General features: G+C 44.7%; 1 protein-coding gene across 1 annotated transcript in view; it reads left to right on the plus strand.

Annotated features, from left to right (window-relative positions):
- Nucleotides 1-3,689: 3,689 nt before the first annotated feature.
- SH3GL2 (SH3 domain containing GRB2 like 2, endophilin A1) overlaps nt 3,690-13,025 on the plus strand; it is a 90,801-nt gene continuing 81,465 nt past the window's right edge. The window contains exon 1 of the mRNA XM_010219216.2: nt 3,690-3,805. Within this exon, the coding sequence (XP_010217518.1) occupies nt 3,761-3,805 (45 nt within the window). The 5' untranslated portion in view covers nt 3,690-3,760. The remainder of the gene's footprint in view (nt 3,806-13,025) is intronic.

The raw sequence follows: 13,025 nt of genomic DNA on the forward strand, positions 1-13,025 counted from the left end.
TCCAGGAGCCCTAAAATCAAGATGGGTCATCTGTCCTCATTAAGAGCTGGTGTTAGTTCTGCTTGCCACAAAACTCCGTCTTGCGTGAATGCATTATTTTTTGATATTACCTGGGTATTATGATGAAATGGCTGCTGATGCAAAACACAGCCAAAGTCTGTTATTTTATAAGTGAATTCATTTATATGCAAAATTATTATTTCTGCATTAATGTATTGTAATATGTAAGTATTTATGAATTCATTTATTAATAAATTGGTTTATATACATAAGATTATTCTGTGCCTGCTGATTTACATGCTCTGGATTCTCCCATCTTGCTAGGACATCTGTTGTGCAGTAGCTTGATGGATGAGCTATTGAATGAAGACTTTGATATTTAAATTTCAGTTTCTGGTTTCATTTCTGGCTGAGCTGCACAGGTCCTGGGCGTCTATGGACAACTGACTAAACCCATCCTGGACCTTGTATTCCCATTTGTAAGGTTCATTTTACTCAAGTATTGTGGAGATAAAGCAACCAGAGGTCCATGCACCACAGTTACCTTCATAAGTATCCAAATTCTTCTCCAGTGAATAAAGAATGAATGTTTTAAGTACATTTGGGCATTTCTCATTTATTTAGAAAAAGTAGTATTCAAAATGCCTGTAGTTTCTTTTTGACTTACTTAGGCTTTTCAATGCACTTTTATTACTTAAATGCTGAACAGAGTGTTTTGCTTCCACTGAGGATTTTGCAAGAAGCTAGAATACCGAGAGAATCATATTTTGAATTCTCTGGCTCAAGCACTTTTTCCTAATGTTTTTCTTTTATTTTTGGCATATTCTTTCATGGATGGATTATTAAGGGATTTTTACTATGCCTTATATCCCTTTGCACTGTTAAAAATATTAGCTAGATTAAAGAAAAGCCTGCTGAAATGGTGCTTGTACCAAAAACATATGGGTCAAGTTCTGCAGGATCTACTGAGATTAATTAGAATTTTTCTGTGTGTTTCACATAATGACTGTAGCACCTGGCACAGTAACAACCCATAGTTTATTAAAGAAATATTCAACTTCGCAGAATTTGGGCAAGAGATTTTCAAAGCAAACTCAGGAGACTATGGTGGCACTCTTCCTTGATAATGAAGTTATCCTGAAGGAGTTCATTAATACTGCAGCAGATTGCTTTTATTTCACTGGCTTTAGAGCCTTGCACAGTTCAGTTGCATTTATAAATCTTCCCATTTACGAAAGGAGTTAGAACAGTCTGGGGCTATTTGGGACTATGTCACGACTGGAAGATCCCTTTCCTTTCATACCAACTTATGAGACCTTTTATCTGTAAATGTCTATGTTTTCTAGAGCTCGGCTATGCCTCTTCATCTCTAGACAGTGGGAGTTGTTAAATCAAAACTCAAATCCCTATGGATCATCTAGCTGTGCTGCCCCCTGACTTCCTCCATGCAAAATGGATATAACTTCATTTCAGTAAAATACAAGGGAGAACTTGAAAATAAATCTAAGAATGACCAGAAGATATGACTGGAACATCACCGTAAGAGAATGAAAAGAAGATTTTGAGAAAGCAAATAAGCCTTCTTAGCTTGTCTTTGCTTAGGTGAAGTAACAGAGCATTAGATGGAAATCAAGGTGCAAACTGAACACGAGTAGTTCCTAGACTGTGTTAAAGAAATACTGTTCACTGTCTCGTTTAAATGGTAAAATTTAGGGGAAACTTGTCCTGCTGTCAAACTTTAGATTAACACTATACCAGGATGCACACTGTTCTAACATTAACATTTAACATTAACACGGAGAATTTATTTTATCTAGATAGACACAAGGCTCTCTATATCTTCCACCACAGTCTGCCAAGTAACGCAGTCTAGTTGCCAAGGTGAACTTCTAGTTCGGAAGTGTTATATCCTAGTGATTCTGCTTAGGTTGATTTGCTATTTGCAGACATCTTGAATGAGATCTTAAGATACAAACGACATTTATTGTTGCTTCCAGAATCTAGTAGGGGATTTCAGAGGGAGCGGCAGGGTCATTTTTTGCTTGTTAGCTTTTTTTTGTTTGTTTTAAAAATGAGAGTAGTTTGTTAGTTCATAATTGGGCAACTGGCAGAACAGAGAGGGATCTTGTTATTCTAAGTTCTCCAGAATGGTATTATCATGTAGATTAATAACGGTGCCTCTAGTAAAATCATTGCAAAATTCCAGGTATTTAAAGATGACACAACAACTCTTCATGAATCAAAACAGCAATTATTTCTGACAGATATATCTCCTATATGGTACTTCCTACTGTACCTGTACTACAGGTTTAATAGATTTTTTTAATGTTCAAATATTCAAATAACAATAATTTAAAAATATTAATATAAATTATTTTATGTTTTATATAAATATTGCTAGAAGTAGCATGCAGTTCTAAACTTAAGAATACACCTTACATTATATAAGAACAAGAGTGCTTAACAACTAAAAATTGTAATGTATATGCATGAAAGAGGACCAGGATTGAAACTACAAAGCTACTTTCTGCATTTCGTTATTGCTTGCATATGGAACAATGACATCATCTTGGCTCTTGTTTTATTGTTAGAATTTTTATTTGGCATAAGAAATAAAACGAAGTGCCTAGCCCATTACATTTGTGTGTGTGTGGTATAGCTATAGTGCCAAAACATATGTATTTCACACAATGTGAGGGTGGACGTTACGGGCAGACATAATTTGTTATTGTTTACTAGAGTTTACTAAAAGCACAAGTCATCTCCCTGAAGCTGATCCCAAGCATTACTCACGTAGATTGCTCCAAAAGAAGTGACAAGTGAATGATAGACTGAAGAGCAGAAATGAAGCTCGCTCTTTCCTTCCCGTGGCTGACAAGCGCCACAGCCTAATTTATAAAGTCAAAGCACCCGTAATGCCATTGACGCTGATGCATGTCAGTGTTGTTTGGATACTCGGTGCCCAGGGTACAGATGCTCTGGGAAGCACACGGAGCGTGCTGGACCAGGCTGCGGATCCCTGCGCACATGGAGGGCGCCAGGGCACGCGGCTGCTCCTCGCACCGGTTTGGAGGCTCTAACTCCAGCACATGCAGCACGAGCCACCGGGGCCCAAAGCCTTGGAACAGCTCCTGCAGCTCCCCATCAGGACCAAAATCTCAATGCCATGGGGGCCCTTGTTAGGCGCACACTGACTCTTAACTCATTTATTGTACAAAGTCTCTATTGAACAGGAACACGATCTTCTGCAATCCAACTGGCAACCTCCCCACGCTTGAAATTTAACCATTTACTTCAGCTATTAGGCAACGGGGGGAAAAAACAGCCCCTTTCGAGTGTTCATTTCTGCATTTCCCCGTTTCCCGGGCCTGTTCGGCACCTCAGGCCGGGGGCCCTTCCCTCTCACAAGGGCCATTTGGGCGCCCGACGGCTTCCCCGGGCAGCGCCAGCCCCGCGCGCGGGGGCCCGGGGCGCTGCCGCGGCTCAGCCGTTAACGGCCGCGGGGACGGCGCGATGCGCGGGGCAGCGGCCGGGGGGCGGGGACGGGCCGCGCGCCCGGCCCTGACGTCACGGCCGCCGCCTGGGCGGGCGCGCGCGGCGCGTGCCCGCGCGTGGGGAGGGGGCGGTGCAGCGCGGGGCGGCGCGTGCACGCGTGGGCTCCGCGCTCCGCCCCGCACATCGCGGCTCCGCTCCGCACACCGAGGCGCGGCTCGGCTCGGCTCGGCTCGGCTCGGCTCGGCTGCAGCGCGCTGCCCTCGCCATGTCGGTGGCCGGGCTGAAGAAGCAGTTCCACAAGGCGACGCAGGTAGCCCGCGGCGCGTGTGCGTGGGCTCGGCGGCGCGGGGAGGACGTGGGCATCCCGAGAGAGCGTGGCGTGCAGCGTGCGTGGAGCGCAGGGTGCAGGACGGCCGCGTGGCATGCGTGGGTGCGCGGGGCTGTGTGAGTGCACGAGTGGGCGCATGGGGATGCGTGGGGTGTGCAGTGCATGGGTGTGCGTGAGCGTGCATGGCTCTGTGGGGATGCGAGGGTGTGCAAGGGTGTGCACACGTGTGCGTGGCCACGCGTGGGGTGCTCGGGGCTGGGAGTGCACGCGCGTGTGGCGGTCCCCAGCTGCACTCCCTCTCCGAACCCGAAATACAACCAAAATCTGACTAGTGACGCTTGTTCACGTTGCTTCAGGCGCTGTTTGTTATTGCAGGAAGGTCAAGGTGGAGGTTCCGCCAGACTCTCTGGTTTGCTTCGTAAAACCACATGCTATATGTGATAGTTCATTTGGGTGCAATTCCGGAATCGGGTTCTGACTCACTGTGCTTCAGGGATAAGTCTGGGATGGTTTTGCAGAAGTCAGGGGAATTCCTTTGGATTTAGAGGCTTGAGACTGAGACTGGAGTTTGTTTGCAAGATGAGAATGGAAATACCAATTATTTCTTATTAATCTTCACTGCAGGCTTTCTGAGGTTACAGTCTAGGTCGTTCAAGTGGTCTGTAGGTTATGCAGCTCATCTCCTTTCTCATCCATCTCATCTACCGTTGCACTAGGGCAATCATGTGCCTCAAAGAAAAAAATCCCTCATATAAGAACAAGCAGCAGCTGCAGTTTTCCCGGCTGTGCCGTTGCACGCACAGCCCCGGTGGCGGCGGGAGCAGCGAGGCAGGCCCGGTCCCGCGTGGGCCCCGCGTGCTCCGGAGGCTCCGCAGCTCCTTCGCAGGAGCCGCTCCACTCTCGGCGCGTGCTGCAGGGCGCAGCCGCGGCGTCCGGGCGCAGCCGCGGCGTCCGGGCGCTGCTCCCATGCCCGTTACCTCCCGCCGCCCTCCGGGGCCGCTGGAAGCCGAGGAAGCATCGCGGCTGCAGGCAGTGCGGTGCCTGTGCCTGCCGCAGCCGTGCGGGAGAAGCATCACACTCGAGTTTGGTTTTTATTATCGGCTACTTAATAGCTCATAGTCAAGGAGAATGAACGTGCCTGCAGGAGGGGTGAGCCCCTCTTCTGGAGAGAGCACAGCGTGGAAGGGCCTTGTGCGCTGGCCTGTCCCTCAGGTGACCTCTCGCAGTGACCGCTGGTGCTGACCTTGGTGGCTCTACGCTCCTCTGGAACTCAATAGATCCAAAACGGGAAGGCTCTGAGGCCAAATGTAGCAGCCTGGCATCAGATGACCAGGGATTTTTGGGCCCAGCCTTGACTTCTGCACGTTACTTGTGGGCAGGCCATGAAGACACATTCGTGTAAGGAAATGACTCAGGAGCAGGGCTGCAAGAGTGGCCTCTTCATCGGCTCCTCTTCAGCAGGACTGGGAAAACGGGCTCAGTGCTGCTGCCCAGGGAGGGTTCCTCAGCGCCAGGGATTAATCCCTAGGTAGACGTGGCTGCATCTTGCCAGTATAATATTTTTCAAATAAGAGCAAACAACTGATTCAAAGTGGTTAAAGATTCAGTGTTCTCCTTGGTTCCTATTCACATTAAAACTGCAATTGGTGTGTTACAATGGAACCCCAAGCTAAGCTGGGAATAACTTTGAGCTATTTCTGAGACCAGTAGAGTCGTCTGCAGACCTTGGCTTAGTGTCTGTTTTTAATGCTATTACTCTTGTAACATTAATATGCCTTATACATGAAAACTTCATGATTATCAGTATATTCTATTATTACAAAATACTGTTGCAGTTTTAAAAAAATAAACTTAGAATGGCAGTATTATATTTTTAACTTGAAGTTATGTTGCAGAACAGGAAGTTCAAGCCTTGCTATAGTAGCAAGTCCCTGAAAAGCAGGAGGAAGCTTCGCGTGTCCTAGAGCAAATGGAGCATTTGCCCTTTGCCTTTCAGGAAAAGCACTGATGGCTTTACATCGGTAAAATGACTCGCCTTGGTGCAGCACCACCAAGTTCAGAAGTACTTTTGAGTTTATAGCAGCCAAGAGGAGTTAAGAGCTACCTCTGTACGTTTGTGTATAGTTTTTAAGAGCTCTTGAATGGCTTCGCTTGGTATGGATTGATAGTCAGATTTGGAAATTGGCATTTGAGGACAGTCGTTTTGAAGTAGCATGGGGTTTGTTTCAGTGTGACTGCGTTCATCGCACAGTATGGCATTTGTGAGGCAGGGCTGAACCCAGGCTTTCACAAAGCGCTGATTGTTAGGGAAGGAAGTGAATGAAAACCTTGGGAATAGCCATGTCTGGGATTCCCCAGGGAACCAGTGACGGGCACTTAAAACAGCAGTCTCAATGGAATGATTTGACTCAAAAGGCTGTTTGCTTTCTACTTTTGTATTTTGCTTTTAAGGTACAACAGGATTTATTCTACTTGGTCTTACCGAGGTAGAAGTCAACTGCGTATGTATTTTTATGGAAAAAAGAAAAGTGTATTGTCAGGAGCTTGGTACATGCCCAGTCTTCTAGATGAAAAGCCGAGTGCCTTTCACAAGGCAACCTGTGCTGTACACAGAAAGAGATTCAAAGAATAACTCTGGTTCTTAATAAGGAATAAATAATGATCTGGTCCTGCTGTGCAATAACCCAGGTAGCATAAAATCCTCAGGCTTCAAAGGGATTCTGCACTGGTACAAGTCATTCTGCCTATATAGGTTCACTAACAAGAAGAGTGCAATTGTGAGGAGGCAGAGGTTGAAAATGGTGGGCCTTTATATATGTAATGGATTGGAATGTCCTCAAAGAGTTTCTGCTGCCACCTCCTCTCGCTGAGTCCCACCAGGTCTTCTGCAGGGCTCTCACTGCACATTTGTGCAAGAATGTAAAATTCATTTTTACTTTTTTTTTTGTACTTTCTGCAGAAGAATAAAGCAATATTCCTTTATACATATTTTCTACGCTTACTGAATTCTCAAAATATAGCTAATATTATTCTCTTCTTAGTGATGGAGAATGTGGCTAGGGATATAGTGATACTGGTATTTCCCGAGACCGTATCCATCCCATATTCTGTAGTACGTTCCTACCCGTCCCGCCTTGCTTTAAGGGAGACCTGCACATGTTTAGCAACCTAAACCAGGAGTCCAGTTACGTTTAAACACTTTCTCTTAGCCAGCACATTAATTTGGTCCCCGAGTCAAGTGAAGCTGTAACTTCAGCCTGGTTGTCCTGACCCTGGTCCAGGAGCCTCGTGCTGCCTCCCTCCTGTACAGGGAAACATGGATAAAAACAAACCCAACAGCTCTGCTTGCTTTTCCAGTGAAAGCACCTGTCTCTGCCCACTGGCTTTGGCTGGATTTGGAGCTCCAGTTCGGCCTGTGTCTTTCCTTATGTCCTTTCACCTTCATGCACAAGCTATAGTTGTCACACAGGTATTGCCACAAGGTAGGTGAGATAGTTTGTGCATTTGTCCATGTTTTTCCTGGGGTGGCTGCTGCGCTCTGTGTTGCTTGTGCTGGACTTGATGATCCTCTTACCACTGTGGAGGTGGAAACTGGTGAGCAAATGGAGGAAAGTGGGGGGAAAGAAAGAGATGTTTGTGAGCCGCTGCGGCTTTCCAGCAGGGAGGGTGGTGTGGAGCCAGCTGAGGATAGTGCCCCCCAACCTGGTTACAGCTGTCTTGGAGGGCTGCTATTGCCAAGGGTGGGCAAGTTTTTTCTTTTTTTCTTTTTTTTCTTTTTTTTTGCTTCCTCTTAGTGCAGAGTGGTGCGTTTTGCAGATGGGAGAGGTGAGTGTTTTTTGATCCAGGAATAAAGACTATTTTGGGAAAAGATATTTCTTTATCTATAAAGGGGATTATTTCCACAGCAGGTAGGGAAGTTCCTTCTCTCTGTGCACTTTAGCTCGGTTGCCAGATACAGTATTCACATTTGGCATCATTCCCGTGTTTCCTTTTATTGATATTATGTAATTCAAAGGGCGAAAAATGACCTTAATCTAAATTGCCCTTTATTTGGATATTGTGTAACCCTTCTGCGTTGTTGATGGTTTTAACAGTCTGCTCCAGTTTCTAATCCTGTCTCCAAATCAAATCGCAGGAACTGCTGCTTTGTGTGCAAAAAGGGGAAAAAAAAAAAACAAAACAAAACACAGCATTCTCAAGCTTTTATCACTGCAGTATCTTTCCACTTGGTATAAGCAGTTACCATCTCTATATCTATGAAGCTGGAGCACTCATTAACATCTCAATTTTTTTCAACTATTGGTGGAAACAAAAAATAAAGAATGCTGTGCTCAAAACACAACCTGCTTCTGAATCTTTATATCTCGCTGTCATCTCCACTGGAAATGTTATTCAGCAAGAAGACGGGGAGAACCGACTGTTCTTGGCCATTCATGCACAGCGGTGTCTTTAAGATTTAAACGTGCCCTTGGGACTAGCATGCTAATGGTATTTCACAAAAAAAGTGCTGAAGCAGCATGAACAGGTTTGACAGAAGTAGCCTCTGCAGAGGGCTCTGCAGAGGGCAGAAGTCTCCGTGGCTTCACGTAGCTCTGGAGGGCAAATGTGCTGGAGGTGCTGGGTGGCCCCTCTCTTTCCTCGCGGGGGAAGGAGGCTGGAGGACTTTGAAGGTGGACAGTCACAAGCTGTGGCTTGGAAAGCCCACCAGGAGGGAGAGCTCCCGGCAGCTGCCAACGGCTCTGTGAGGTGCAGCTCTGCGAGGAGAGCTGCAGATGATACCATGTGCGTGGCCAGGGCTCCGCAGAGGGTGCAGGGACCGGGGAGCCCAGGCCCTCGAGCGGCTGCAGGACCCCAGTGCTAACCCAACCTTCCCTCCAAGGCGCCCGTCTCCTGCGTGAAGCTTTCACGTGGTGCTGGCCTCTTCCAACCACATGGTTATTTTTTGATTCTGCGATTCACTGGCAACTGCTCTGGCTCCACGTTCCCTTTTTTCCTCTTGATTACCAACCCCTGTTGGAGAGTGCTGATCCTCCCTTAAATATAGTCATAAATATATGGAGAAATGCAGGGGAAAGAAAATGATAGTAAAGACCACTTTTTAACCATGATTTTTGTTACAGCAGAATCACCTTTCCTTCCATTTCTTATCTAGTTCTGTACTTAAAGCTATTTCAAGACTTTTTTTTTTAATGAGGTTATAGCAGATGTCAGATTATTTCATCCTGTCACAAAAGTGATATGAATAAAAATAACTTCTCTTTCCCAAAGAGGAGGGAGGAAAGGAGTGAAATTCACATTTATTATACTGACATTTTTCACAAGCATTCCCTTTAAGGAGACCTCATCTTTTGTTGACCAGCACTAAAATTTTAACAACTTTCTGCTCAAATGGGATGTGTAGAAGGATCTTTCCTGAGAAGTAAGGTTTGGGGATGCACAGATAAGGTGTCCCCCAAGGTTTGGGCCAAGCTTTTAGGGTTAAACACTGGCAAAAATTACCTAGAGATGCTGGAGGCTTTTATGAACATGTAGGTGAAACAGGCATTGGTGAAAGTATGTGTCTTTGGGTGTGTGATATAGGTCAGTTCCCTACATGATGCTGACATACCTCTCCATCAGGAGTTAGCTCTACTCTAGATCCTTTGGGCAACTAGTGCCCAAAACAAACCCATCTTCAAAATGATGAGAAAATGCCCTTAAGCCTACCAAATATGTCCTTATATGCTTACATTTTTATGAATGAAAGTAAGCACTTCCTATGAAAGTAAGAGAAAATAAAAAATAACATGGAGTACTTAGTATTCCTTTTAACTTTAATCTGGCTATAAATGGCAGCTGCCGTGGCATCCAATTATATGCTTTTCACAGAAAGAGGAAAATAAAAAGCCCCTAACGTGCGCTGGTGGTGGGCCGGCTGTGGCGCCTGGCTGCGCTGCGGTCACGCAGAGCACGAAGGTGTTTTTGTGCTGTCCCTGCTCCCAAGAAGCGTTGCTCGCCTCGAGAGGAGGTGCTGCAGACGGCGGCTGCGGAAGGTGAGTGGAGCTGAAGCCGGGGCCCCCGACGGAGTGAGAATTGGTAGCGCAGCCCCTTCGGCGGGCGGTGTGGGCCTGGCGTCACGAGCTGCGCGATGGCTCCGCGGAACGGCCGGCAGCGTGTTGATGGGATCTCCACAGGGCTGTGCTTTGGTCATAGCTCCCTGGGACTTCCAGTCTCTCTCAAATTGGAAAATTGTTCTGGATCGTCTGTAAGCGGGATGAGTAAATAGCTTGTTTTGTTCTTTCCCCCCCTGCTCTGCCGGCAGAAAGCTGTTTGCACCACACAGTGCTAAAACATTTACACCCTCCTATGCCACTTTCATCTTTTTTTGTGTGTCAGTTTGACTTTTCTTGAAATGCTTGAACTCAGGCATACATCTGAATTGCCTAAATTCTAATTCTTAATGTCTGATAGAGGTCTTTAAATATGAAAATAATTTAGCTAAGCATTTTGAAATATTGCTCATTTGAGTTGTGTTTTCACTTTTCTACTAACAGATTGGTTATTGTTGTGCAGTAGCATTGAGGAGTCTATTTCAATGAGGAAGAGCATTTCCACAACAAAGTCGTGTGATGACAAAGCATATTCCAAAAGAAAAGAATTCTTTTTATGGAAAGAAGACCCTCCTGAAGATTGTTCTTGTTTCCCTTTTTTTACGACTTTCCATAGTCTAACAGGACACTTAGTATGCCCAGCGAGTGTGCCCATTAATATTCCTAGATAATTTTCCTGAGTTCTTTTTCAGTCCGTACAATTCTCGGCCCTCAAGGTATCTGTCAAAAAATCCTTTTCATGCAAACTCCCTCTAGATGCAGAAAACCAGTTAATAATTCATAAGACATAAATGTCAAAAATAGTGTTTGTCTTTCTAGATGAGTCACTTAAAGCTTATCTATATTGGAAAGCTATGCCATCGTAAGCTGAGGACTAAATTCAAAGTGCTGCAATTTTACAAGAATAACTGTAGGATGAATTAATTTTATTTTGCTAGTATGAAAGTAACTTTTCTACTTAACAAATATTGTTTGGAAAGGGATCTGAGGAAAATAAACTGAGCCTTCCTTCTGAGTGCATATTTGCTTATGAGGGATCAGAGCATAAGAGTTTAGCAGATAGTATACTTTAAGAGTATCTCCTCTTAAAACAGAGCTGAGGCCTGTGGAAGGCTTAAAAACTTTCAGATAATTTTGGGGGAATTAAAATGTTTGGGGTTAAAAGGTGTGTTGATATACGGAGGTAACCATATATGTACATGATTTATTGATAAGGCTTTATCATTCAAGCAGCCTTCCACTAATATGAACAAATGGAAGTTTGCCTCTCAGGAAGGACGACTGGATCCTGTACAGCTTCTATTTATTGATTTTCTAAATTTGTTTTTAAAACCTGGCTATGTTGTTCTCAAGCTGCAGGGGAAATCTCATTCCCATTCCACCAAAGTGCTGAAAAACATCTTACTGTATATGAGTTACATCTAGTGTTGGCAGAAGTGGATACGCCTGCTGCAGGCAGTAGGCATATATAGACACTTTATTTTGCCATGCATCTGGCCTCTTTTAGCTAGATGAAATAAATGTGTATTTCTGGAAGAGAGGAAGACTAAACAGCTGAAAGCAGAGACAAATTTAGATAGTTCTAGAACAAATAATGCTTAATCTTTAACTGTTTGATGCATAAGAATGTCCTTTCCTTCATCTGCTCTATCCACTTTGTCTTCTGTAATATAAAGAGCTACAAAAAGGACATGTGACAGCAACAAATATGTGATATCAAAATATGCTTTTTTAATATTATTGATTTGGTTATGTCTTAATTGGAAGTAAACTAATTCAGGGTAACTTGGGACCTGTAATTTTTCACAATTGTCAAAACTCCTTAAACATCCAGATCTACATGTTTCTGAATGACTGCTTTTGATGGCCCCCAGAACTCTAATGCTAGAAATAGAGTGTAGAGCTGTTTGTGTTTCCCTCACACTCTTCTAGTTTTAACACAGCTGTGAAGCCCTAAGCTGATGCATGGGAATGAATTACCTGAAACAAGGATGCGCAAGTAGAGGGGTTCACAACAAGAAGCCTAGAAAATTGAGCTGGGATCAATTCTGCTCAGGTATATACGGATAGTTGTGACTTCAAGCTCAGTGAAGGAGGTCAGTACTTGCTATTTCCTTCCACCTTAGTATATTATATACCGGATCCTCAGGTCCTGATCTGGACACTCTCTTGCTGTGTGTTTTCCTAGCATGGGATGAGCGCAAAACGTGTACAAGCTCTGGAACAGGCTGCCCAGAGAGGTTGTGGAGTCTCCCTCTCTGGAGATCTTCAAAACCCGCTTGGACGCAGTCCTGTGCCACGTGCTCTAGGTGACCCTGCGTGTGCAGGGGGGTTGGACTAGATGATCTCTAGAGGTCCCTTCCAACCTCAACCATTCTGTGAGTCTGACTTAAAATGAGTGGATTTAAGAGGTCAGCATGGTTTCCAAGGGTGCATGTAAATTGCTGTGTGACTGAGGAGCAAAAAGCCTGCACTGCCTCTGAAAAGATGACCCTGTTTGTTGCTGTTTTCCTGACTCACAGGGAGAACTAGTAAGAAGAAGGGAGTTTCTTTTGCTGATTTGGGAATAGTCTTTTCAAAAAAACTGTTTAATAATAGCTGCAAAATAAGTGCTGCTTGACCTAGGTGCTTGCTGCTTCTACTGGAGCGGGCTGCTCCACTGAGCAGACTGGCAGAATCCAAGTTTTGCATGTGAAAATTTTTCTCAGAACTGACTGAAGACTGTAAGTATTTCTGATCAGTTAGTATCTGTTTGAAATGTTCAGCTCGTTCAAACAATTAATGCTGAGTTACAAAATTATTATAGGCAGAAGCTGAACTACTCCTAGTGTTTGCAAAAGGCCATTTGAAATACCATTACATATATCTTAGGCATCTCCTGAAAGTACCTGGCTAAGCTGCAAGACAAAACACTTCTGCATTTGGTTTGCCAGCTCTACAACTGCATGACTGTGCATTTCTGAATATTTTTTTTTCCCCAGTTCTTCTTGCTTGTTTGTATCCTGGACTCCTTTTCTCGTGCAGACTCTAAAATAAAGGATTTAGTAGGCCTTTAGAAAAGGAGCTGCTGTTCTGTGGTTTGCCGTTCAGTGCCTAGCATAGGCAGCTATGTT

This window comes from Tinamus guttatus, unplaced genomic scaffold (genome assembly GCF_059628265.1).
Source record: "Tinamus guttatus ecotype Peru unplaced genomic scaffold, ASM5962826v1 Tinamus_guttatus_pri_ptg000450l, whole genome shotgun sequence".
NCBI lineage: Eukaryota > Metazoa > Chordata > Aves > Tinamiformes > Tinamidae > Tinamus > Tinamus guttatus.